We start from the raw sequence: 27,161 nt of genomic DNA, 5'->3' as shown, positions 1-27,161 counted from the left end.
AGGTTTGTAGATGATCCCACTCCCCTTCTGAATGTGTCTCTCTTTTTTCTTGCCATACAAGATAACTTCTTTATCATTCCTCTCCTTACTAATATCTCTTGTGCACCTCACAAGTACTATCTTCTGCATAAAATGTTCTGATTAACATATCTAAACTCTGAACAATTGTTCATCTTGCATTAGCTTTGAAGTTTGCTGCTTCTATTTCAGTTAAGAAGGCAAAATGTGCCTCAAATCTTGCATATTTTTTCAAGCTGTATTAGTTTTTCTATTAAAAGATATTGCTTGGGCCCATGAATTCGACCTTAACTGTACTGTGAGATGTGATACTTACGACACTATAGCACTTTAGCTTGGAAACAGACACCTAACATTTTAGACAGTGAAGTGAAAGAGTCCCATCAGTACTCAATCTCTACATGTGGTCTTCAGACTAATTTTTTTTTTCCCACTCAAATTGGTAACATCACAGCACGTGCCAGTATGAACAGTGTATTGCACAGATCCGTAGAGTTGCAGTTAGATGCATTTAACTGACTTTACAGTTTTACAAGCCTGCTAATTCTTCAGTCATGTGGCTAATGATGTAGTAATGTAAAATAAAGTGTCTAGTGCTTTATGATGACAGATACTTTCTAAAAAAGCTTTGCAGAACTTCAACCAAATGCCACTAATGTGAAAGCACTTCCTGTATGGAAGAGCATATCCCGTCATCATAGGGAAGCTTGCTGTTCCTACCTATCTAGGTGGTAGATAACCAGTTTGATGAAGGTAGATTAACTGTATCAGAGCTACTGTCATGGATGACATTAATGGGGTTTGGAGGGTACTATTTCAACACATGACACAGCTTCCCAGTGCATAGAAGTTGCAAACAGGGTTCCTCAGGCTTGGAATGGGAACTTTCATGTCTTTTCTTTGCCCCTTGTCTAGGCTACAGTTTTTATCATATGAGATGGAAATTTTTCAACATTGCTGTAAGAAGCCTGTAGTAACTACTACATTACTACTGTAGGTCACAATGGAAAATTTACCAGTGTAAATACGGGGAGGGTCTAGCAAGGTAAAGAGGCCTAAGTCGGAACAAGCAGGGAAATGCTTGTTCCCCACACCATTGCTTACAGTTTTCTCCTGTCAACTAAGAAGAGTCACTTTCACTTTCTGCTTCTTTCTAGCATTTTTTGTACAGTCTTTCAGAAGATCCTTTCTCTTAATAGCTACACTGTGTTAGTGGAGTGACTTGAAGTGTGTCTGAAAGGCTATGAAAAGTCTGAAGGATCTGAAAAATCTGGAGACTTTCCATTGTTGTATTTCTTGTAGGATAACTGCATACTGTATTAGGAACATTGGTGAGACCAAAGTTGAGATCTTAAAAGGTGGATGAGGAGTGTAAAGCACATCTGTGAAGGAAGATTATGAAAAACCACCTCAGGGAAACAGGGCAAAGGTTTCAGTGTGCTCCTTCTTTTAGGCTACATGTTACCTGTGTGTAATGAATGTGTGGTGATGAAAAGAAAAAAAAAAAAGGAAACAAAAATAGGCATAAAAATAGATGCTCAAATAAGAGAAAATCCAATTAAACAACAACATGGTGCAATACTAAGAGATTGAGGATGCAGGCAAACCCAGGAGTGTGCAGGGACCCCTGCACATAATGCACTAGAAGTTCTCTTTCTCCATGTCCTATGCATTTAAAAAAGAGGGAATTCTTCAGACAAGATGAATGCAGAACAATGCAGAGTTTGCAGGTACTAAGATTCATAACTTCTAGTTATGGGGAAATGTAGTATGCGATTGCTCTCAGTTTGCCAAAAATAGAGAAGTTACAAATTGACCCACACATACTTAAACTGAACAAGCTTACCAGAAACTGGAATTAATTCTGATCCTCCAAAGCTTATTTAACATGATCCATGATGACAAATAAGTAAACTTAAAAATAGCTTATATGAAAGGAAAATGGGACTTTAAGAAAAAATAATTAATTACTTGAATATAGAGAAGTCAGTGTGAATAAGACTTTATTTTGAAGGACGGTAGAATGCATCCAGTCAATGTTAGAGCTAGTAGTGATACTCCTATACAAAGTCTGCATTAGATGATGCTCAGGACAAGACTCTCTTACATGTACTTAGGACTGAAATAGTGATGAAGAATCCATTTGTGGAGGTTGTGATGGGCACTAAGAATACTAATAAATGATAACAATTTTATGAACTTTGGATGTAGCCATGTTAGAAATTATTGTATCATGTACAAGATTTCCCGCATGAATGCATCATCGGGTCTTTTAGAGAGCTGTGAGCAAGTGGTCATCAGTGATAACGGCAGCGCATGCACAATGAAGAAGGACAGGCAGACCTAATAGCCTTGAAGACCCTTCTTAACCCCCAGTACGTCTGAAGCAAACGACACGTCACAGGGTTAGAAGCAGTTATAGCCTGATTTTGCTACAAATCCCCAGTGCAAGAACATCCTACGGACCATTATTGTGAAGCTGTTTGCTTCCTTTTTTCCTCCTCTTATTTCACAGTAACTGTCCAAGTAGTGATATCATCATGACAGTTAATGAGTGTTAACTTTGAACTGAATTATGTCAACTTAATTATAATTCCTTTAAGAAACCGTTTGAGAACAATGAGAATATCTAGACAGGGGTTTGATGTGAAATGGATAGTCCAATTTAAATGAAAGCTTAATTTAAGTTAACATTTCTTTCTTTAGTGTTCCCATTTCTCAGAACAGATTGCTGTTCTCTGTAATTAATGGACAAAAATAAGTAAAAAAACCCCAACAAACAGAAAGTAACAATGGCAATGAAAGTTCAGACTCCACGTAAGCAGGCTATGCCCTCACGCCTCAAATTACGCTTCATTGCTGACGTGAAAGTTGTGGGTTTAGCCTAACAAATATATCTAAAAGACAGAAAAACCTTGCACGCACCTTGTTCCTGTTATTTCCTGACCATGACTGATGGAAAATGGTATTTGCCAGCAACATGATGATAACAGATCTAGACCCATGGCAATCTAATCCTGTGGGGAGAACTCTCTGACTTTAATATTGAGTTTCCTCTGTCCCTGTAGACTGCCTGAGCACTAATGTTGAACAGATTTGCCTCCTAGTCTATGTTGCTTTGTGTGTTTAATGATTTTAAACAACATGTGGAGCTCATATGACAGTGCACACACCCTGTTGGTCTGTTTCTTTAGTGTTTCATCATAGAGGAATACAGAGGATATTCTTCTGTGAGAAAGTAAATGAAAGAAACTCCTGACTCAGAGTATTCACCGATAGCTCTTGTATTTGTGTTAAGCTGAGCTGCATTGAACTGTCATAGCTCTTGTTCAATTTCCCTGTACAGTTTGCCTCTAAAACTCAGTTGTGTCCTCTAGAGGAAAAAAAAAGAAGTATGTTGTGGTCTCTTGCAAAGAATTTCTGCCTGTTTCTTATTCTATGACCGCAAGTGTAGGTAATAGGATTCATCATTTAAACAAATAAATGTGCAGAAAACCGCATTAGCAAGCACAAGAGAGTGCACTCTTCTGTGAAGGCACCTCTTTATCTTAAGTTAATGATTGAGTAATTTGCAAAAAATAGGAACAGACACAGTCCTAATCCAGTGCCATGCCATCTAACGTAAGGCTGGCAGGTAGTCAGTAGGCATGTGAGTAGCTTTGATAACAAAGAGGTAAGGCCTGCAGCTGAATTGCCCACATTCCTTGGCTCAAAAGGGAGAGGTCTGTGAGATTCAAGGTATTTTAACCTCATGAATGCCTGTTAGTGTTTCAAACCTATTGCTTTCGGATGAATTTCACTATACATTTATTTTGTTCCTAATTTTCTTTTATTTGTGTACCTGTTAGCAGTCTCAGAAAATTATTAGAATTAAAGCTATAAAGAAAATTGGAGTTAAGAGTTTTCATGCTGTATTACCATCTCTTTTAAAAGCATTCGGTACATGAAAGGAACAAGATAATCCACAGAAAGCTGTGGGTACTGTCACAAAAACAGTGAGGTATGCTTTTGTAATGTGCACTTCTGAGTTACAGCCTGGCTTAAGCTTCTGTGAGGTTTGTGTTACTTTCACGCATCACTGTAAAATGGGACACACAGGATATTGAAAACCAGAAGCTATAACATAAATATTGTGCTTTGGAGATCTGATTTCCAACCTGTGGCTTAAGGAAGAATTCACGTTGAAATAACTATTAAAAATAAAGGGATATCTCAGAAAGTTTGCTAACAGTGGTGCCATGGCGTGCTGAAAGCTTCAGCAGGATTCCTGCATTGCATATGCTTTGTCCTAAAGTAACTGGCAGCAGTTGGAAATAGCTGCATATTTTGAGAAACACTGAAGAGGTGGGAAAGCCAGGGAGAAAAGGATTAATAGTTCATTTTAAATGAGTTTTCAGGCTTCATGCTACAGAGGGAATTTTGCATGGAACAGGGATTTGAGTTTCTAACCACCATTGCTCAGAATGCACTGCAGCTAGAGGAGCAGTCCAGATGCTTACAGACATGTTTTGTAGATGGTCACAGCTGACAGCACCTCCTGCTGCTTTTTAAAAATGGCATGAGTATCACCAGGCATCTCCCGCAACTAAAACCTGGCACCACTGAAGACAAATGAGCCTTCTAACACTAACTTCAGTGGAGTCAGCATTTCACACCACATCTCTGGGTAGACTGAGCATTTTTCTGTTTCAGTTAGATTGGTTAATTAGCCCATGGCTTGTGGCAGTATAGGCCTGTGTAAATTTTTTCTGGAAGATATGGCCTTAGGAGTGCCACAGTGGAAAACAAGGTTATATCATGAGATTTACTTACTGACCAGTGTCTTTGCACCAATCTGATGTACCACCTCCCCAGGGCAGCACATGCCACAGCATCTTTCTGCCAGGACTAACCATCAGAGCTGCCAGAAGGAGGGAGCCAGGGGTCTTCAGCTGCTGTTTAACCAGGGCAGGACATGTTGATCCTTGGCTGACAGAAAAATAATGTTGTCCCATTACCTAACCTTATATTTGTCGTTACCCTAAATCTTTAAAGAGTTGCTTCTTGTGTTTTCAGTTAAAATTTTGACCAGAGAAAAATCTCTTGAGAAGATTATAGTCTTCAACAATGTTTGAAGAGAACATAGGCAAGACAGTCCAAACTGATTGTATAATCTATGAAATCTTTTCTTTCTATGAATATCTCAAGTCCCACTGCAGCCTACTCAAGTAATTTCCCTTACTCTTCAAAGCCTGTTCTTTTATGCATGATTTTATTTTCAGATGAACAGTCCCAGTTATATTTGATGCTGGCTCTCATTTTCATGTTTTTCTAATTGGTGCAAAATGGATTATTAAGTATAAATTGTGATCAGTGTGCATGACTGAAGTAGATGAGGATTAAAAATACAGTATCTCGTGTATCTGTATTCAGTATGTGCCTCTGAAATGTATATTTAGAGGCCAACAAGAAGTCTGTTTCTATCAAGGGTCATTCTTGAGGAATAATGTACAGTGAAGCTCTAACACAACCCTAGTGTTCCTGTACATTATAAACTGAAACTACAGGAGCTATATTTTTGTTGCTATATTTATACGATATGAAGCTGACACAAATTAAACCGACTTAAAAGTTTGTTCGTATCTGTGGACTTCAGATAGACTCTGCAATGTACTAACACCTACACATATGAAGGTTTATTTCGCTTAATACTATAGCTGTTGTAACAGTGATATATCAATAATTTAGCTTTTGTAAGACACCTGTCTACTGTGGAATATATAAAAATCATTAAAAATTATCAATAACTGGTTTTGCTCTTTTTCTCCCCAAGGACTCTTCCAGTCCTCCACCTCATCTCTTTTTTAGTTACTTGTCTTCCAGATACTAAAACTATAATATCTGTTCTTGAATAAATAGCTGATATTATGAGTTAAAAGGAATTCGTTTCCTAAAAGCACAGCTTGAAACAGGCTGGTTTGGTTTTCCGCATTTAATCCTGGATGTCTGTTTCCTTCCAAGGGCTGTGTGAACGAACACCTCATTTCAGTCTTTCTTGCTCTCTTGCTCAGCTCCTGCCAGGATTTTGACATTCAGCGGCACAGTGACAACACCCTGGATGAAGGACATTGTTCTCCCTTGCAAAGCTGTGGGAGACCCAGCTCCGACAGTCAAATGGATGAAGGATAGGTAACCAGCAACTAAATGTATAGCACAAATAAAGCCCATTTGCTTAAAATCCTGAGGGTTGTGATGCGGGTAATCCTGGATGACTGTGCCAGGAAAGAGAAGGACCATTTGCAGGGACTGCACACAGTCACAGTAGACAAAGAGTTCAGAAATTCCTTGAACTAAAACTAATTGGCTGTGGTGATAAGAAGGTATCAAAAGGGAGGAAAAGTTATGACAAAGGGGTAAAAGTAAACATTAAATTTTATAACCTAGGAGTTTTGTGTTTTAACTTCAAACACACTGAATAGTTTTAGTCTGAGAAAGCAAAATGTCTGATGCTTTGAATTGTGCTGTGGAGTGCAGAGTATGTGTCTTGCACGTATTTTGTTTTCCATTATTCTATTTTGATCTTTAGTTTCACAGTTTGACAGGGTCACTTGAAAACACACATGGGCAATAATTTTCGTCCAAGCACTATGTAAGCAGTGATAATGCAGTGCTATGAAACCATCTTGTGCTTTGCTACAAATAGCTATTATTTTATAAGGACAGACTTTGTTACCAGGAACTGCCTTTTACTCTTATTTTGGCATTTTTCTGAAAGACAGTCAAGGAAGGAGTGAGTTCCCATTTTCACTCAAATTGGGGCCAGGATGTGTGCGTTCTTCAAGCAGATGGAAGGTGTTTCCCAACAGAAAATATTATTTTATTAAAGAGGACACTCCCCCTCCCCTTCTTCTTTCTTTCCATTCTTAGTTGCTTCAAAAAAAAAAATCCAATTTTGAGTAATTTTGATTGTAACTTCTTTAATGTATGCACTTTGTTTCCTGTGAGGTAGTAACGGGACACCCAGTCTAGTGATGATTGATGGGCGAAGAAGCATCTTCAGCAATGGCAGCTTTGTCATTCGTACTGTGAAAGCAGAAGACTCTGGATATTACAGTTGCGTGGCCAGTAACAACTGGGGATCAGATGAAATAATTTTGAATTTGCAGGTACAAGGTAAGACTGTTGGATCTATCTCATAATTGTTATCACAGCTATTAACTACTATGTGCTGGTAATGCATAGGTATGTCTGTTTGCAGGTGTATGTAAAATATTAGTATTAATGTGTATTAATACAAATTTCATTCTTCCAAATTAATAAATAATATATTATGCAGGTCATTCTGACTCATCCATCAACTTTTTATTATATAGTAACTGTTTTGCTTTTGGTGGAATGATTCACACATTTGCAGTTAGGTCTCTATGTAAGCTTTTGTAGGATTGACAACTGAGTGTTTGCATTCAGTTATCTTCTAGTTCTTCACACAGAAAATATCAACTTATGCTTTCTCCTTACAAATATTACAGGTATCATTTAAATATTGCAAAATTCAGAAAGAGCTGAAGGCCTTTACATTAGCTTCTGAAAAGCTATCAATAGAAATTTGCCTCTGTACTAAGACCTTGGACAAAAACTTACTCAAAAGCAGACTTTTGTTGATGGTGAATATGAGGAAGCATTTAAAATGAAACATCAGTACACCTTCAGCTAGTGCATATTACTAGCTACTTTTTATATACGTGTTAAAATGTATATGATGTATCCATTATGGTGTTGATATGTATAAAAGTAATGACAATATAGGAATACACATGAACTGTAGTGTGAAGCAGAGTGTTTGTATTCACATACCAAGAACTCACTATGCAGGAGATTTCCTTGCTCACTTACACTAAAGTAGATACTAAGAGTGCTTCAATTGACTGCAAATTATTGTACCCGAGGAAAGAAAATAACTGAGCTGGGAATATGGGCCACGCTGTGGTCAGTAACTCTCCTCTCCCTTGATAAGCAATCTAAACTTCTAGTGCAAACACATGAGAACACAGAAAGAGATTGTTTTAGCTCCAGTCCAACTCTCTGCATAAACTGTTCCACTAAGCCTTAAAACAAATGCCATAGCATATATTAACTTACCTACAATCCAACAGAGCCTAAAGATGCTCTTTTGCAACGTTTGAAGCATGACCACAGCAGGAAGTAGGGAGCGAAAACACTATCAAATGGAATCTTTACATTTATGTTTCACTAAGGACTTTTGTAGTTGCATATCCTTGCTGCTGTTGAACTGCAGCAACAAATAGCAAATCAATATCACTTCCCTGAGGGACAAAGAAAGACTGACATTTAATATGTGGGACCACCATCTTTTGCAGGTGAAGCTGTGATGAAAGGTTTTATAATAAATCTTTCACAGGGTAGTGTGTGCAGTCTCTCTCTATCGAATCAGCCAAGTCAGTCAGAATAATGGAACAAATCCATCTCACATAGGGAAATTTCCTTTAGAATATAAACTGTCTTTTTTGTTTTCTTCAGCACTGTTTAGCTCTGTGAGGGCAGTAAAATCAACTTCTCTTTGAACTAGTCCATAGCCGTAAACCAGCAGCCTCCACTTCATATCAGCACTCATTATATTGCCATCTGATGCCTGGAATGTGAGCTGTAGTGGGGAGCTTTTCCTGGAGTTTCATTCTGCAGGTGGAGCTACTGCTTAAACACAGGCAAAGCAGGCAGTGTCCTCTGGTAGCAGACTGCTGGACACGACAGAGCATTTGTGACTTCTATCCTGTCTTGCTTCTGGGGTGCTGTCTGTCAAGCAGTAACTACAGCAGGGAAATGGCAGCTCCTGCCAGCAGTGGTCACCACACCACCACCCCCTTCCCACACTTGCAGTGGCAGTGACCAGAGGAGGTGTGACTGCCCTGTTGTCTCTCCTCCCTGGCTTTCCATTCCAGCTTTGCCACTGCTTCTCGGATCCCTTCCCATGACGGACACTGTCCATGCCTCACTCCTTGTTCTTGCGGCAGCAAAGCTCAATTTTATGTATGTTTCTGAGAAACCTGGAGACCTCTAGTAACATTTGTTCAGAAAAGAATCCATAAAACGTGCCAGGCACAGTGCTGCTGTGCGTGACCAGAGCTGTGGAAAGGATTTGAAACAGGAACTTCCCTTTCTACCCTTTTCAATTTCTGAACTTACAGTTACACATGTAAAACACTTGGGTCTAATGTCAGTAAATATTTACCCTTCAGGGCTCTAATAAATATTTCACTAGCTCTTTGAAGTTTCACCTAGCATTCTTCTGTATTTTAGCAAACACTATCCTCCACGGCCTTACTGTTTTTGTGTCATGGTTCTGATTACCTCACTTGTACAACAGGACTAGCTAAATGATTCAGGCAGAAGTCAAAAATGAGCTTTCCAGACTATAACTAGCATATGATCATATTGGCTCACGATAGATTTGTCAAGGTGAAAAGAAAGCTGGCTACTTTGCCACTTTCTGCCCCTGAGCATTGAGCTCTGGAAACCCAGCCACTATACGCTTGTGCAATTTGGCATTACTTAGGCTGAGGCTAAACTGTCCCAGTTCCCAGTCCCATTTCCAGTCCCAATTCCTAGTCCCAATTCCCAGTCGCAGTTCTTCCCATCCTGGGAGACTTGTTAGGATACAGCATGGCTCCTCCTCTGGCCTTTCATGCTGGATTTTCCTCCAAAGGAAACTGGACACTGGGCAGAGGATGGGAGATAAGACCTCTGTCTTATTCCTGCGCTCTATCAGGAGCTGGTTCTGGGAACCGTGCGGTTCTTATGTCCTACAGTTTAGATCCAGCCATAACGTTTATGGAGAGCAGCAAAACTGAAGTGTTTCCAGGTTTGTTCAGCCTTTGCTGATAGAGTTGTGCCTTCTTTATACCAATAGCCTCAGTGAATAGATGGTGTGATCTGGAAGAGGTATGGATCTGCCTCTGATCACAGATCTAGCTATGCTACCTAGTTAGCAGTCACAGTTACACTGGCAAAAACTTGTTATGCACTTTTTATTTTTAATTTTGCCATAGAAGCCTTCAAACTCATGCATGAGTGAGGCATTACTTGCAAGTGAACGTCTGTTTCCCAGTATTAAAAATTCAGCTTCTCCCTAAAACAGATATGAAAAATAATGAAAAATAATGAAAAATAATGGCTGGGTAGCTCATATGCCATTTAGGTCTGACAGGACAGATACAAAAAATTCAGAGAAAAGAAAGGGTTAAGAACTGAAAGACAAAATTGTGTAGAAAATTAAATATAAAAAATGAGAACTTGCCTGCTCTTGTCTTAACCAAGGATGTCAGCTAAACAGGCACTGTGACAGAAATAATTTCCATTTCTTGCAACTCAAAACAGTTACCTGATAAATGACTGTTAGAAGGGATTAAGATCACATCTAATAATTTGAATCTATTTTCTATTTTTAACTATTTCCCATCTAGTTCCACCAGACCAGCCAAGACTCACTGTATCCAAAACTACATCTTCCTCTATCACTCTTTCCTGGATACCTGGAGACAATGGTGGCAGTTCTATCCGAGGTAATATAACTCAGGTTAACTGCAACTTCTTACTAAATTGTCATATGTTGATAGGATTAGTATATAATTATGAATGGCTAGAGAAAAAGAAAAACAAAGCAATCTGTATTGCAGTCAGCGCTTAACATGCACTATTGTCGTGATAACAGCTTTCAGTAAATTGCAGTTTCTCTTTGTGTTGGTTTAATCACAGATTTAATCACTTTCTTCCAGCATATCCTCAGCTGTTATGACAGTTACTCTCTCTGATCTTCCAGACATGTAATCTCTAACCATTCGTTTTTGAGGGTCCAGGTTCATCATCTAGTCTTTGTTGCTGATTGAAGGGTATTTAGAAATGTCTATCCCTTTCTTTTCCCTTTGAAGTGATCATAAAAATGGTATTTAAGCTGTTGTAAGTGTAGGCAAAATGTATTGCCTGGTATCTTTTAGTCAGAGGAGAGCTGTATGTCTTCCTGTACACGGGATTTTTCTAGTTTTATTAAGTGTGTAAAATGACTTGTCATATTACCTGCAGAATTTGTGGTTTGTGTCTGGCTTATTGTTGCCATCTGTGCTTTTCCTCCAGGTTATATTTTGCAGTACTCGGAAGATAATAGTGAGCAGTGGGGTAGTTTTCCCATTAGCCCTAGTGAGAGGTCCTACCGTTTAGAGACATTGAAATGTGGCACTTGGTACAAGTTTACTTTAACTGCTCAGAACGGAGTGGGACCAGGACGCATCAGCGAGATCATTGAGGCCAAAACGCTTGGAAAAGGTATGTTGATTTCCATTCCCTTTGCTCACCTAAAGCTCTTGCATTCTGCTGTAGATCTTGGTTTGATGAGAAGACAGACTTGGATATTTTAATGTTGTTGGCTTTGGAATCATTTCCAGTCGTGTCCGTGCTGTGACAGAAGAGGCTCTCACTGCGGGACTTAAAACACGTACTGGCTGATATGCTATCTTTATTTCTCTAATAATTTTATTCTAAGATGTGTTGGTAGATATCTGGGAAGGGTGTGTCTCCACTATCATAGGCTATAGCAATTCCAACTACTGCTATTGCCATGAGGAAATTGTTTCTTCTCTTCTTGCAAAAATTCAGGGGTTTATTTGTCTGGATTTTGAAAGAAGACAGGGAGTATATTTATGTGTAGAGGAAATGGAGCCAATGTCTTATTTCTGCTCCAAGCTGGTACTGCAGGAGCCATGCAAGTAGCACCCTTTGAACAAGATAAGTGTCAGAAACAAAGGAAAAGTTTGCATAAAGCTCTGCAAGGCAAAATAACCAAAATTTGTGGAATTCTTAGCTAACTCAGCAATGGGCCCCTTGGTCCTGGTTGCTGAGGGTAGTTCCACATTGCAAATATGTGTCAGAATTATGAGCAAATTTGGCAACAGACTCACTTAAAGAAGCACTTTAGAGAGTCTTACACGCATCCCAAGCAACACAGAAAGATGGACATTTCATTTGACACTCAGTAGCATAGGGAGGACCTGGTATGCTGTAGATATGAATGATATGACTTGCTGAAGCTCAGGGGAGACTGCATATAAGCTGCATACTTGCTGAGATTATCGGTGGTCAGGGAGAATGGTCTTCTGACCTTAAAGAAAGGGACATTTAGAGAAGTAGAAGTTGAGTGTTCTTATTTTCATTGCATGAAATGTAAGGTTTACACACGCTTCAAGTAACATCTAAATGGAACGTGAGAAAGCAGATCTCCCAACCTCCCAGTTTCTCTGAGACTCAATATATATGCCTGGAAACTACCTGTGTTACATTTACGGACTGAACCAGGTACTGTGTGATTGAGAATGCTGAGATCATTGTCATTCATGTGAGAGCTCCAGAAGCATCTCTATCCAAAGCTGTTAACAGAGCCAATTGAAATAGTTCAAAACACATACCAGGAATCACCAGTTTTGTTTAGATTCCTGTAGAACATAGAAAAGAGAGTACAATTCAGTACATCTCATCAAAGCATAAGAATGGCAAAAAGACCCCCATTGGACAAGTTATGCTGTATTATGTAGAATAAAATAGCACATTATAGATAATTTTCATCACATTAGGTGTATATTCCAATAGTAAAGATATTGTTTCTGCTAAGCAGTTAGCAATAATACTTTTAAGTATGCTACAGCAGTATTTAATATAAATAACATTTGTTGATGACCTGTCTTGTCCACCTACTGTCATTATTTCAATTCTTAGGTGCCATTTTTATTATCACTACTCCTGTATTATGTAGAACTGTCAAAAAAACTTTAATTTATATATCAACAGAAACCAACATTTGATCTCAAAGCAGGTGAAGTAAATAGAAATGTCAGCCCCTTTCTGAATGGAAACATCTTAACTCAGAAATACAAAATGCAAACTATATATTATTTTCAAATATATCATGTGCAATGTCAACATATTTATATTTTTTAAAAAATATTTTTACTTGCAAGTTCTTCAAAATTGTCATTTTCCACAAAAGAAAGCCTCTGTACTCTCAAAAATAATGTCTTCAATTCCACTTCAAAAGTAGACTAGAGCATCAGTGGAGAACCTTTAAGTGTTTTTCTAAATGGTGTTCTGAACCCTTTCTTTTTTGCATAGCAGTGAGCAGGGTCATTTACTGATATGAAGTGTCTGCACTAGATTTACAAGTTGAGTCATGCCAGTCTATGCAAACTGACAAGTCAGGCCCATGCAGAGATGTATGGATATTTTTTTCATGTGTGGATTTGAAAATCTAGGTTTGTGAGTCTGGCATAAAGTGTGAAAAAACATTTAAGAAGCTGGGAGAAAAGAAGTTGAATATATAGATATTAGGATAAAGTTAAGATTGTCCTAGAAATTATTTTCTGAATTTTATATTTTTGAGAGTCCTATATCTGTAATACTTAAGCATTTCACTTGAAATATATCATTGCTTCTAGAGCCACAGTTCTCGAAGGAACAAGAGCTTTTTGCTAGTATCAACACCACGAGAGTGAGGCTGAACCTGATAGGCTGGAATGATGGTGGCTGCCCCATTACCTCCTTCACCCTGGAGTACCGGCCATTTGGGACAACAGTCTGGACAACCGCTCAGCGGACATCTCTGTCAAAGTCCTACATACTGTATGACCTTCAGGAGGCAACCTGGTATGAACTGCAAATGAGAGTGTGCAACAGTGCTGGTTGTGCAGAGAAACAAGCCAAATTTGCAACCCTCAATTATGATGGCAGTAAGTATATCTTTTTATTTACATGTCTGAGATATTCTTTTTACTCTAGTTTCTTGTGTGATTTTTTTGCTTGTCTTTCTTTTTTTCCCAAAAAAAAAAAACCCTTTTTGAATCTGCTAGCCATGCTGACAGAGGGGTAACAATCTCAAAGACGTAAAATCCTTACGGATTTCATTACAATAGGCTGACAGGCAGAAAAGAAGAACTGTTTATTTGTCCTCACTGAAGAAAAGCTCCAGCACCAAAGTCAATCAACCATGAGACTTAACCATAGGACACTAGGTGTCATTAATTCCAGTGGTCACAGAAGCACTTGCTAGTATTTCATGCATCTCTTCCATGAAATTTTTGTCTCACATACAATTGGTTCCTGTAGCCATTCACGATGGTGACTGGCCTCATTGCTATTACGTGCAATGTCCTTGTGACACAGCTCAAAACCCATTATGTGACACGATGGAGCAGCTAACTAGCTTGTCTTCCAGGAAAGCCTCCGGACAACATCCTCCAAGGGCAAAGTGATGGCAATGCTATTATCCCTATTTACAGACAGGGGAGAGTGAAACTAATGGCCATGACAAATGGCTTTGTCATGCCCAGCAACAGGATACAAGGGATGAAGGAGTTGTTGCATCCTGCCCTTCTGCCAGGGGTTACTGCCCACCCTGCAAAAGCCAGAACAGGAGGGCAAGAGCAAACGTGCCAATTGGTCAGTCACTCCAGCTCCCGTATCCTGGCATGTTTATTGAAAGTGATGGTGGCACATGTGTGCTTCTACTGGCTTTATAGTGGGAAATGGCTGTTCTGGCAAAAAGGTAGTACAGATGGCTCTAGATGGCAATCTCTTGAATTGCTCTAGTGTGAATTGCCAGAGCATTTCTGGAGACATCCAGTGTAAAGTTGTGTTGCCAGGGATATTGTGCTCTATTGTGCAACCACTTGGCGACATCTGTACTGTCAAATTAAACAAGACTAGTGAGTAAGTTCAAACAAGAACTGATAATTGTCCAGTGACAGCACTAAATTGCTAATTGTTCACAACTCTGTGTTGGTAATACATCTCCCTGCCACAGTTTTGTCCCACACAAACCAGCACTCTCCAGCACAATACCCATGTACGGCTCAGGGGAAAGCAAGCAACAGGGACCATTCCCAGTCAGAAGTATGGGATATGAATCAGGCAAGGCTTAAACCTCAGCATCTTGCATATCCTCTAATGCTATCCCAGTCTTTGCGCTGGGTACTCATCTGTTCTTGCAGATAATTAATGACACATGCCCTCATGGCTCACCCTTTTGCAAATAGCACAACCCCTCCTGTTTTTCTGAGAAAATATTATTTTCATAAACTGCCACACAGTCTTCATGTTATTTCAATCAGTCTAAAAAAAATTAAGAGAAGGATTTTGTCTCAGCGCTTTAGAGGCCTACAGGAAACCAAGATCCAAGTAGTTATTATACAAATGTTGCCAGGTCTTGCCAGGTAGACTTAGGACCTGTTTTGCTAAGCAGTATAGATGTGGTCAGTAATAACTGTTTCAAATATTATGAGTTAATTTCTTGCTACTTTACTTAGCCTATCCTCTTATCTTCCCAGTATCTTTCTGCAGGCAGCATCCAACTTTCACTGATTTTTTTTTTTCACCTCCACAGTTATTGTTACACATATATGACTGGGGCAAAAAATCTTAAGCCATACCTTAAAATGAGATCATATGAAAATGCAGGTCCAGAGCCTTAAATTCCCACTGATAGCAGTGAAATGAAATGTATTCTTACAATGAACTGACGTGAAACATTCTCAGACTCTGATACTTACCTTGATTTCACGTACTGTGACCTGCATGCCATTTGATTTTGTTGTTGCTGTATGGCATCTTTAAAAGTGAGAAAATGAAACAATAAAAATATTTGTAGCAGTAAATTTCCTGGGCCACTGCTTCTGGTCAGCTAGAAAATTTCTCATTTATGGCATTGATGGTTTTGTTTGTCAAGCATGCTTTGCCAGGACTATATTGTACCTTAGAGAGGCAGCATGATCTCAAATACTGACTGCAAGGTTAAGAGAGGAAAACATGAATGGAAAAGCACATTTCAGTTTTCAAATTTTATGAATTTGTTATATTTGAAGCAGAACTAAAATGATAAATTGATTATTATTATTATCATTATTGAAAATTGAGATAGTCTATTCCCACATAAGAGTTTTCATAGAAGAGCTATTTCAGTGCTTCTAAAGCAAAAGTTGTCCCTACAGAGTCCCAGCTCCTCATTCATTTATTCCTTGGTAAGCTGTGTACGCTTAAGGTGCTTCAGAATTGGAAAATAATGTCTAATTAGAAATCAACATTTTATATCAATACTTCACGCAGAAATTTTTGCTTTTATAGAGAGTGAATTTTTCATTTACAGAAAGCACGCCAGTGGAAACTTCTTGGCCGGCTCCACTTTTGAATGCTAACCCTACCTCTACCATTGATTTGCCTTGTGATGTGAGATTAGCCCCTTCCAGCTTCTAGAGGTCACAGCTGCTCTTAGGATAAAACAGAAACAAGGATAGTACTTTGAAGATTAGATAATATGTGTATGAAAGTTCTACGATACCAAATGCTAAGAACAAGCTTAGGAGCTTTAGCAGTCTTAAGATAAAGCCTTTGTAAAGTTTGTAGAAATCCTTGAGTTATGTGGTCTTTCAGTCATCTTGTTTGGACTGCAGTAGCTGATTGTTATCTGTGATGGAGCTCCTGAGAAATACCACGGCTAATCCTTTACCTTAAATCTCTTCATGGTGAATTAGGTCAAAATGTTAATGACAGATCTACGTGCAACTTCTTGCTTTCCGTTCATAGATATTTCAGCTAACCATTTTCAGCTTACAGATTTTATGACCTTCCCTTGTTTTTCAGAACATTTGCACTCACTACTTAAGGAGGTATTTTTAGCAATGTGCAGCTGTAGTGTGTAGCACTGCAAAGGAGCTTCCCGACTCAGAGATCAGCTACTCAGTAGCCCTGACATTAAATCAGATCAGCTTGGTAGCTGCTCTAAACTATGCTAATTGATTCTAGCCCACCATGGGACTTCCTACCGTGAAGAACAGTTAGGACACAGGAAAACACTTGGTAGACCTAAAGTCACAAGGTGCAATGGGAGATGCAGGAAGGGCTGCAACATGGGGGAAAATGGGGTCAGAGACATTCAGATTTCAACTTCTATGAAGCACCAGTAAAGCAGGTTAACAAAGGGCAACAGTGAATTGACCTGGGGAAAAAAAAAAAAACAAACTCCCAATTTGTCTGGGACTTTTTTCTGAGAAAAGCTTTGACTACTCCACTGCTAGCCATGACCTAGAATGACAAGTGTTGAAATGGTGTTTTCTCAATGGATAGCAGGTTTAGGTTTTGGTAATTTCTAATACACCTGGTGAATAACCACAAATGGATAATGTGAAGGATATATAAACTTGCAGTATGTTTTTTTAATTAAGCTTGTACTGCCTGTATATAGTGTTATGAGGTTTACACTTGGAAGAGGTATGGGAAATGATAATCACTTACCTAAACACTTAAGGTTTAACTGAAATTAAGGCCACTCTTAATTTGATTGTCATCGTAGTATTAAGGAGAGCAAGACATAATTTTAGGTAATCTTGAACCCAACAGTCCTCAGCCAATGGTCTGCGTGACTTTAATTCAGAGCAAAATTTGGCCCTTTAGTATTCAGGAGAGTTTAGAAGGATTTAGAGACAGTTCTTTCCATTTCTTCACCTAATCATTTTCTTTGCCTTTAGAGTAGCGCAAAACTGCATTTCAGTTAAGACAATATGAAAAAATCCTGCTGTGTGTTTATTCCAAGAAATGGAAAATTAGAAAAAGAAGGAAAATTGTGGGAAAGAACTGAAATGGAACAATAGAAAAATATTCAAAATGCAATTGTAAGAAAATAAATTTTCCGAAGTACCTGATAAAGATTTGGATGGTTGTAGCTTCTCTGTTTATCTTCATCCCTTCAGGGAACTACTCTTCTCATCAGATGCAACTCAAATAGCTTTTCTGAAAAAACATGACTTAGAATTCTACGTTTTCACTGTGGTTATGGCACTCACATTGTACTGCATCATATCACAAATTTTTTTCTAATACTGTATGGTACATAATGAGATATAACTATATCACTCAATGCAGCAATTAAAACATAAAAAAGGATGTGCCTGTTTTGCTGTCTCACCTTCCTATCCTTTTAGCAAGTAAGTAGCCACTTTTATGTTTCAGTAGCTGGTTAAAATTGAATAGCTTCCATCAAAAGTCATCACAGTTCACAATACTTGTGTGTTTCTACGCATTTCTAACAAATCTGCGTTTTATAGCTTCATTTGTGGTTCCATTCAGCACTTTAATAGTAATCAGGAAATGAGTGAGAAGCCTTCCATGACTAGACAGCCTGCCAAAGAAAGTGCTGCATTCTTCTCACATTCTTTAGAATTAAAGAAAAAAAAGAATTGAAAAGTTCAAGTATTATATATCACCAGGAAGCCAGGTGTATTCAAAATGCAAATATGTCCCAAAATGAAAAAGTGAGCTGCCTGCAGATGCCTGTAGTTTGTAGATTCATTTCCCTCATTTCACTCTCAAAATTTGATTGTTTCCAACCAGTGTTACTCTCCTGTTTTACTGATGAGTATAACGTCAGACACTCTTTAGCAAATTAGCATCAGGTTGGCTATCTGAATTTCAGATCAGTATCACTGCTGCACCCCTAAGACGGGATATAAAAATGTTTCTATGCAAAGGATTCATCTGCTGTATGTAGCACAAAATGAACTTTATCAAATACATTGCTTACAAAGAGAAGTCCAGCAGAAAGTATGTACATGTCGCAGCAGTGCTGTTTTCCCATAGCAAGGAGTAATGTGCATAGGCAGGAATTCTGAGATCTCTTACAGCTTTGTAATGATTTAATATGACTTAAAATTAATTGTAGTATTTGACTGTTTAATGGGCATAGGTTTCTCTCATCAATGAATGCACTTCTCGATTTCTGATAATCTATGAGTCTCTGCAGTCAGTACCTTGTTACCAGTGTGACTGGTTACCTGTGCATGGCCATTACAGATGCAAACATAGCATCCACTCTGAACGTGACAAATCCATCTTAATGTTCTGCATGCAGCTGAAGCATATAACATGCCATATTCCCTGAGAACTCAATCTTTTGTCTTCATTAATAGGCATCTAATATCATGACACTGTTTCCAGGTACAATCCCTCCACTCATTAAGTCAGTTGTGCAAAGTGAGGAAGGGCTGGCAACCAACGAAGGGCTAAAGATGCTGGTGACCATTTCCTGTATCTTGGTTGGGGTCTTGCTGCTTTTTGTGATGCTGCTGATCTTGCGGAGGAGAAGGAGGGAGCAGAGACTGAAGAGGCTGCGAGGTAAGATGAGAGCTGTGGCACTTATTTCTGTATATGCGTACTCCCTGAACATGAAAGTACAAGTGGGGCTGCATGTGACCAAAATGTTCAATCCCCAGTTGGTGTCATTTTCCTGCAGTACGTAACAGACATGAGGCAAAAAAGCATATGTGTTTTCTACAGAAATTCCTTCTTTTCCATTTGGTAGTAAGTTTCTAAAAAATTACTTTTGTATCCATTGTTATTATTTTGCATGGGGGAAAGGAAAATAATTCTCAAGTGTTGGTGTTTGTTTTCCTTTTGTTGTTGTTGTTGTTTGTTTCCCTTGTGAATGGTCTCAATAACCTAAAATATATTTGTTTTCGAAGGGTAAGATCAGGTGTTCTGAAGATGGGGGGATTTCAGTTTTCTAGCAGATGCAAACCATGATTCCCAAATTATAAAATGAAAGTAGCCACATGTTAGTAGGCTAGAAAACACAACCAGATATTCTCAGATTTGTTACCACATCTTTCTTCCTGTGATGTATTAGAACTATTACAACAACTCTTCATTGTTCACTGACCTTTCATTGCCACTGATCTGTACTTTTCTCTAATCCTTATTCAAATTCAGGTGTTTGCTATGTGAGTAAGTTTTAGATCTGTGAATTCATTCAGCTTTATAAACCTTCTAGTAAATACCCCTGGCTGAGCCACAGCCAGGTTTTTGACCCTTGCAGTCTGCCACTTCTGCACTTGGCCCTGTAGTTTTTGCACTAGCACATGGCAGCAGACCTTATACTGAAGGTATTTGGGAAAAAGCCTTTCAGATCACACACTGAATAAATAATAAAGTGATTTATCATCTTCAAAAACAAGTCTAATAATTTCCAAGAGCCACCAAATTTTTTAGTTATTTGCATTTTAAACAAAATATGATCATGATATATATTAAAACCAAGGCCAACACTGTGTATTCCATTTCATCTTAGCATCTACTCATCTATGTTTTAGGTCTCATTTTGTCTTTTGTAACAATATTTTGGATGTTTTTGCAAAAAAAAGAGAGATACAGGGCTCTTAGGCATGGGCAAATTCATAGATCAAAGAGGACAAGTAGCCTTATGGTTCATACACAGGTCTGGAAATCAGGGCATCTGGGTGCTTTAGCTTGTATAACAACTTTCTCATTCAAAACCTTTTAAGTCATTTACCTCCGTTCAGTTTTTTTTCATCAAAAAAGTGGTGGGTTAAGGGTGAAGAAAGTGTTATCTTATCTTCTCAGAAATACTATAGAATTCCATCCAGTAATGAGAAGGATATTTTGAGCTCCTTGGCTCCAGGAAATGATGGCTGAGCACAACTAGTTTTTCATGGTTAATTTACAAGTATTCATAGATTCTTGAGTTACAGTCCCTTAAGGAAAGCTGATGATGACTGGCCAGTATGGTTTTTGCATAACATAAGACTTCTCTGGATTATTTCCTCTCAGAATACAGGAATTTGGAAAAATATCTAATCTTTAATTAAACATAGGCAGTGACAAAGAATTCATCAGTACTTGTGACAAAAGTTGTCAGTGTTTAACTACCATTTCTGTGAAAGTTGCATCTCACTTCTTATCTGAATTTGTCAAGCTACAGTTCAGCATCCCAGCCATCTGGTCCTGTTATACTTCTGTCTGCCGTACAGGGACTGAAGTTCTTTTTTGTGTTATATTTTCAGTCTCTGAGGATATTCCTTTTACACGGTGGCAACCAAGTAATTTCTTAATGTTTTCATTGGTAAATGAAACAGATGAATCTTCTTTAATTTTTCTCTGTAGTTTCCCCATCATTTATTAATTTCAAGGCTTTTATCTGGTCCCTTTGCAATCTTTAGGTAGCTTTCCTCACCTGTTTATGCTGGAAATTAACATAGTATTCCAGCAACAGCATAACAGCATCAGATAGAGAGGTAACAGCCTTTCTTCTTTCCCTTTATGGTCTTCTGTCTGTATCTGCAAGGATCGCCTTTTTGGGTACAGGATTATTTTAAGAGTTTGCATTTAACAACTTATCCATTGAGATCATCTGACAATTCTCCGATTACAGTGAAATAGGATAACATTCTCCATTGTATAGCTATGGCTTGTATTCTTGATATATGACCTTATACTAAGACAGATACATTGCTAACTTGTGGCTAGCCTACCTAATGATCCAGATCATTATGCCTTAGTGACTTGGTATTTTCTTATATTTTAGCTACCTAATTCTTGTGTCATTTTCAAACTTTTATCAGATGTTATTTCATTTACTGCAGACCACTGATAAAAGTATCAACAGTGTCATGTCCCATGGTGCATGATGAAAAGAAATACTAAACAATTATTCTCTTCTTAAAATTGTATTTTGAATATGTTGAAGCCTATGTAAAATGGCTGCTGTGTTAATTTATTGCATCATGAATCTTTGTTGTTAAAATATTTTGAGGTACCAAAACTTTGCTCTAGAGAAATATAAATATAATATTTTTATGTTATTTAATCATATCTCAGTGAGAGTGTTTTCAATGTCATCAATTCTCCCTGAATTTTAATCTCATTCAAAAAAATCAGCTTTGTTTAACATGGCTGATTGACCACAAGTCTATATTGATTGGCCTCAATTATTCCATGTCCTTTAATTCATTTTATCAAGCTTCATTCCATTTTTTTTCATCATTTTGCTCATTGCCAGGATCAGATTGATAGGACTTCAGTAATTCAGATTTTTTTTGTTCATTATTTATGAAGACTGATCCTGTGTTAGCCATCTTCTGCTCTTCTGAAGGTTACTTCATGTTCTAAATATCTTACTGACAATCAGTATTGCTGTTCCAGAGAACTCTTCAGCAAGTTCTCTAAGAAAATCCAGTGTGGAGGTTTTTCTGATCTCCTAACTAAAAAAAATGTTTTGCAAGTTCTCTAAGAAGATCCAGTGTGGAGGTTTTTCTGATCTCCTAACTAAAAAAAATGTTTTGCTTTAGTGGTTGTTGTGTTCAACTTTCATTTGAATTAGTTTTGAAATTGAAATTCTGTCATTATCACTTGATATGTATCACCTGGTGGGGTTTCTTTGAGGCACAGGACTCATTTTTCCTAAATCATTATTCCACCATCGACTTTTCTCTAGTCTACATCAGAAATAACAGTTTCCACAGTGGGACCTTCTAAAAGAATTTATACAAGTTACAAATGTAATTCTTGCTTTTGTGGCTCCAGATGTGTTTTCTCTGACCCTGCTTGACAAAGAGGAGTGGGAATTGCAGATTTATTTGCAGTACATTCTGCATGCAAACATTTGTGTCTGTGCTTATAGACAATGGGTTTGTGGTTCCAGTTTCTGTGGGACAAATGTAGTATAAGAACAGCAGTTTCTCTATTCTTAATCCTTTTACTCGTTGTTTTAGCATGTAGGGACAGGTAAACCTTTGTCTTCCTCCTGTGTCATGCCCAGTATGATTTATTTCTCCAGGACTCTTCTGTTTAGAAAGAAAGCATAGTTTTCAGCAAAGCCCTGATTTTTGCCCAGTTTAGTAGTTCCACAGGTCAAATCACAAGAAGGTCAATTGACTGCTGGAGTTCATGCAGCCATTCAGTAGGTCAGCATGCATTGTAACAGAGAAACCTGATGATTTGCCACTCTTTCTCCTTACTATAAACCTAGCTCCACTACTACTGTAATAGTTTTCGCTTTGTTTTTACATCAAATTCCCCTTAATCCAAGCAGAAAGTATCAGCGTGCCATGATAGTTCAGAAGTGGCAGCATGCAATTTAAAACTGTATCACGGCCCCTGATTTCCCAGGGGTCAAGCCAAATGTGTTAAGAATTTTAAAGGTGGCTGCTCCTGCAAATGGAAGTGAGGGCTGTCGCTGGGTTGGTGCCTGTTATCAGAGCATGTGTCAAACCCACAGTGAGGAGCAGTTTGTCTTTTTCACTAAGGCATGGGGTGATGCTTGGCTGGAGCGGGACATCGCCCCATTCACTCTGTCATTCATGGCCTCCCTGAGCCCTGTGTTCCCCACCTGAAAGCTGGGAGATAGGACACTGGTGGGCTACTGACTCATTTTATGGAGTATTCTCAATTTGCTGATCAAAAGTGTAATGTAGGAAATACACATTACAATCTGTAGTCTATACTCATTGATTTGTGAAGCTAGCATTTCTTCTGTAGCTGATGTTTTGAAAAGACTGTTACTATATTCAGTTGCTTTAAGGCTACTGTTTTTGCTTTGACAGATACATAAGATCTCTTATCTTCTTGGGACATTTGTTTTGGTCCAGTCCTACACTAACCTGTGTGCCCAGTACAGCCAGCATTAGCTACAATAAAGCTGCTGACCATTGTAACAATCTGCTTGAAAAATTAGTATTTAAACCCTGCTCATGGAGTTACTTTTTTTTTTCTGCAGTACTTCCTTGTTCAGCTTTTCACATGTAACATCATCTTGCATGATGCCTCATGGTATTTTTGACTGAAGATGCGCAATCTCCTTTGCATCTCTTTGACCAAGAATGCATATATGTTAATGATATTTGAATATGTGCCGCATACATTTAATGGTGTGAACGTAACATTTTTTTCCAGGAGAAGCACGGGATACAGCTATATGCTGTGCAGCACCTGAGAACATGTGAGGGAGGTTGTTTGTTATCTAATCCTGGTAAAAATATCTAAAAAGCAAACTGAACGACATTGAGCCAAGCAACCTTCAACTTTGTCCCTTTGGCTTTTCTTGAGTTGTGAATTACCTGCACAAGTATCCACAGTCTTCACTTAAGGAGGCAGCAATTGCTTCACAAAAGCTGCTATCTGAATGAAAACAATTTTTTTTTTGTATTCTTCAAAAGAACTGCGCCCCTTCCTGGGTGCTTGAAAGTCAGTAGCAAAACTACCTCTGATGTCATTTGGGAGTAGCAGCAATGGTAGCTTGGTTTATGACATGATAAAGACATGTCATCTACTATGCAGTACCACTTATAACAGTGTTAACAGCAAAAGGCAATCCCAAACAAAGTCAAAAATAGAAGTCTGAGTGCCTAAATGGAGCACTGTTTGGACTAGATGGGACATCTCAGATGAAGAGTCCTTCCCTCCACCAGGAATCTGACATACTTTGTGCTAAAAAGGGATAAGGGAAGGTTGAAAATAAAGGAGTAGAGCAAACAGACCTAGAGGAAGTTCAGAATTTCAGCTTCTCTAGTAGTAGGTGAGGAATAAAGCTTAAGACAGGCAAGCTGGCACAGCGTCAGAGAAACAGAATGTAGAAAGAGGATGGAAAGGGTTTTGTTGAGGTATTTTTATGCATAAAAAGAGCCCTTTGTCCATTCCTTTTTCAAAATGAACACAAATGTAGCCAGAGCGATGCATTGAGATGGTGGTTTGTTTCTGTCCGCATCCTCTGAATTTTAAAGGCAAGACATTTAACAGGATCACAAGCAAGGAAATTGTTGTAGGTGTAGGAGACCCAAGAGGTGATTAAGGAATAAAAAAGGTCAGATGGAGAAAACAAAGACAAATTCAGTAAATGTCTTGGCAGGTGCTGGTAGACTTAGAAGTGGCAGATAAAAGAAGAAATTTAAAGTTTCACATAATAGGAAAGTTGCTTGAAGACTTAGAACTTGGAATAGTTTTCTTCGTAGATTTGCTTCACTTGGTTGCGCAAAAGGCTGCTTTGTTGATGTGTGATATGCTTAAGGACTCTGGAGTCAGCATTTTTAAATGAGCTTGTTTAGCAGCAGATTGCAGGAGAACAAAGCATAGCTGTCTATTTTTGCTAAAAAACACTACAGAAATTATTATGTTGATAAAGTTTTACACAAAGCTATCTGAAGAACACTGGGTGAACCAACCTTCAGCTGTGTCTTTTGATCTGATAAGTACCGGAATAATTATGTCCCCAAAGGATTTTGTGCTAATAACAGCAATGAACAACAGGAGGAATATTTCTTCTTCAGCAGCACCTCATTTTGCAGGTCTGATCCATGCGGGAATAAGCCACCTCCTGTTTTGTGTATAGACTGTCCTCTGAAGACCCAGTAGTAGTTTTGAATTATTGCTAGTGGAAAGCATTCATATTTGAGAGCAACCAAACAAGTTGACTCTTTGGAGACCTCCCTTGCTCAGACCTCCATGCAGTCAGGTTTGGTTTGGAAATGGCAGGTTGGCAACTGCTCATCCAGCTTGGGTTTGGCTCCTGCCCAGAGACGGATGTCAACATTTCTGTCTTCTTACCTTTTCTTCCTTCCTCACCTATTCACTTGCTAACTATGGCATGAAGGAACAGACATCCCTGTTATTTGTTAAACTGTTCCTGCTTCTAATAAGTTTCTGTAGTTTTTTCCAGTTAAGCCAATGGTAGCTTGTACTTCTCTAAGCATCTTTGGTGCTACTGAGGAACTAAACAGGTCTGTCTGTGGCAGAAATTAAGTTTCAGCAAAAGTAGGGACTTTTAGAGATGATTTTATTCTTGTCACTGATCTGAGAAACAATACTGGTCTTACACATGGCTGATTCATATCACTCACTTCCAATAATCCATCTATCAAATAGATTACCATTTGCGATGACATTTCTTCTGTTTTCTTCTAGATGCAAAGAGTTTGGCTGAAATGCTTATGAGGTAAGAATAGATTTAATGTTTTTAAATTGAAAAATGTCTATCAATTATGGCATCACATTTAGAAATTATTATAGGGGCAAACACAGAAGTAAACCTTCTATTCCTAAATCCCTTTTCAAAACAGACCATTTGACTGTTTGTTAAGAACTAGGACACATTGTTGGTTAGAAATGGGAGAAAAAAGACAATTTGTGGAGGGTATCTGGAAGGGAATACAATGGTAAAAACCTGAGAACTCTTGTGTTAGTAGATTAAATTATAGAAGCTATGTAGGTCTGTTTGGACATTCTTGTACCAAAGTAATTGCTCTTCAGAGATCATCTGATTGAAGGCAGTAAGTGCCTGGATGCAAATATCTCTAAATTTTACAGTTATATTTATGTAATTCACTATTGCTATACCCAAAGCTATAGAAGAGCAGGTAAATCCATTTATTATTTTTCAGGTTTTTTCCATCAGCTCAGCATCCAGAAATCTAATTCAGTTGTTGAATTGCAGCAGAATGACTATTCTGGCACCACAATTCTTTCAAAGATGGAAATTTCATATCTTCAAAGTTTATTGTTTTGTCTGGGGAAAATATTGAATTTTAAAACTGCTGCATATATTTGAAAATGGGATTAACAAGGTATTATTTTTAAGTTCATATCAGTTTTGGTTTGCTGGAAAATATTTTTATTTTTAAGCAACAAATCTGAGAATGAGCTGTACTCTAGACTTCCTCACCCATGATAAACTTCACCTGCTATTGTAAGAATATACTTACCAAAGACATGGTGACAGATGGTTTTAGTGTAAACTCACCTTTACGCCATCAGTCTGCAAATACATCTGAATAGTTCCACTGATGTTAACAAGACTGGTCATGCAGGTCAGGTCATACCTTTCCTATCTACCAGTTAGAACCCCCTGCTAGCAGCAGATTGCAGGTTTAACCAACTCAAGGAAGATATGCTCTGATATTTTTCGGTGTTGCAGAAAACAGTACAGATTAGCATATGCAGCAAGTCTGTTCCCTAAAGAAACCCAGCACTTATTGGCAGAAACTCCTGATGAAGATATTCAGTCTCCGTGACAACCACACATAACACCTCTGCAAAACTGGTAAACCTCTGCCTTAACCCTGGTTAGCTTCACTAGTCTTGTTGCCGCCGCTGCAAGGCCATTTCAAAGTCTCACTCCTCTGACTCTCAGAAAACTTTATCAAACTGCCAACATAAGTGCCCAGTTTTGACCCATTTTTTACTCTGCTGATGTCGACCTTCAAATAAAAGAACTTCTTTTGCCCTCCCCACCTGATGCACTGAGAGAGCAGTCAGGTCCCTTCCCAGCCTTTAGTTCA

The 27,161-nt window shown here is 38.4% G+C and overlaps 1 protein-coding gene across 1 annotated transcript in view; it reads left to right on the top strand.

The window, feature by feature from the left end:
- DSCAM (DS cell adhesion molecule) overlaps positions 1 to 27,161 on the top strand; it is a 429,591-nt gene that overhangs the window by 368,029 nt on the left and 34,401 nt on the right. The window contains exons 22-28 of the mRNA XM_068424255.1: positions 6,069 to 6,186; positions 7,007 to 7,170; positions 10,476 to 10,574; positions 11,143 to 11,331; positions 13,491 to 13,781; positions 19,036 to 19,212; positions 25,789 to 25,819. Of these exons, the coding sequence (XP_068280356.1) occupies positions 6,069 to 6,186; positions 7,007 to 7,170; positions 10,476 to 10,574; positions 11,143 to 11,331; positions 13,491 to 13,781; positions 19,036 to 19,212; positions 25,789 to 25,819 (1,069 nt within the window). The remainder of the gene's footprint in view (positions 1 to 6,068; positions 6,187 to 7,006; positions 7,171 to 10,475; positions 10,575 to 11,142; positions 11,332 to 13,490; positions 13,782 to 19,035; positions 19,213 to 25,788; positions 25,820 to 27,161) is intronic.

This window comes from Nyctibius grandis, chromosome 2, assembly GCF_013368605.1.
Source record: "Nyctibius grandis isolate bNycGra1 chromosome 2, bNycGra1.pri, whole genome shotgun sequence".
Lineage (NCBI taxonomy): Eukaryota > Metazoa > Chordata > Aves > Nyctibiiformes > Nyctibiidae > Nyctibius > Nyctibius grandis.
This window is presented reverse-complemented; position numbering and strand designations above follow the sequence as displayed.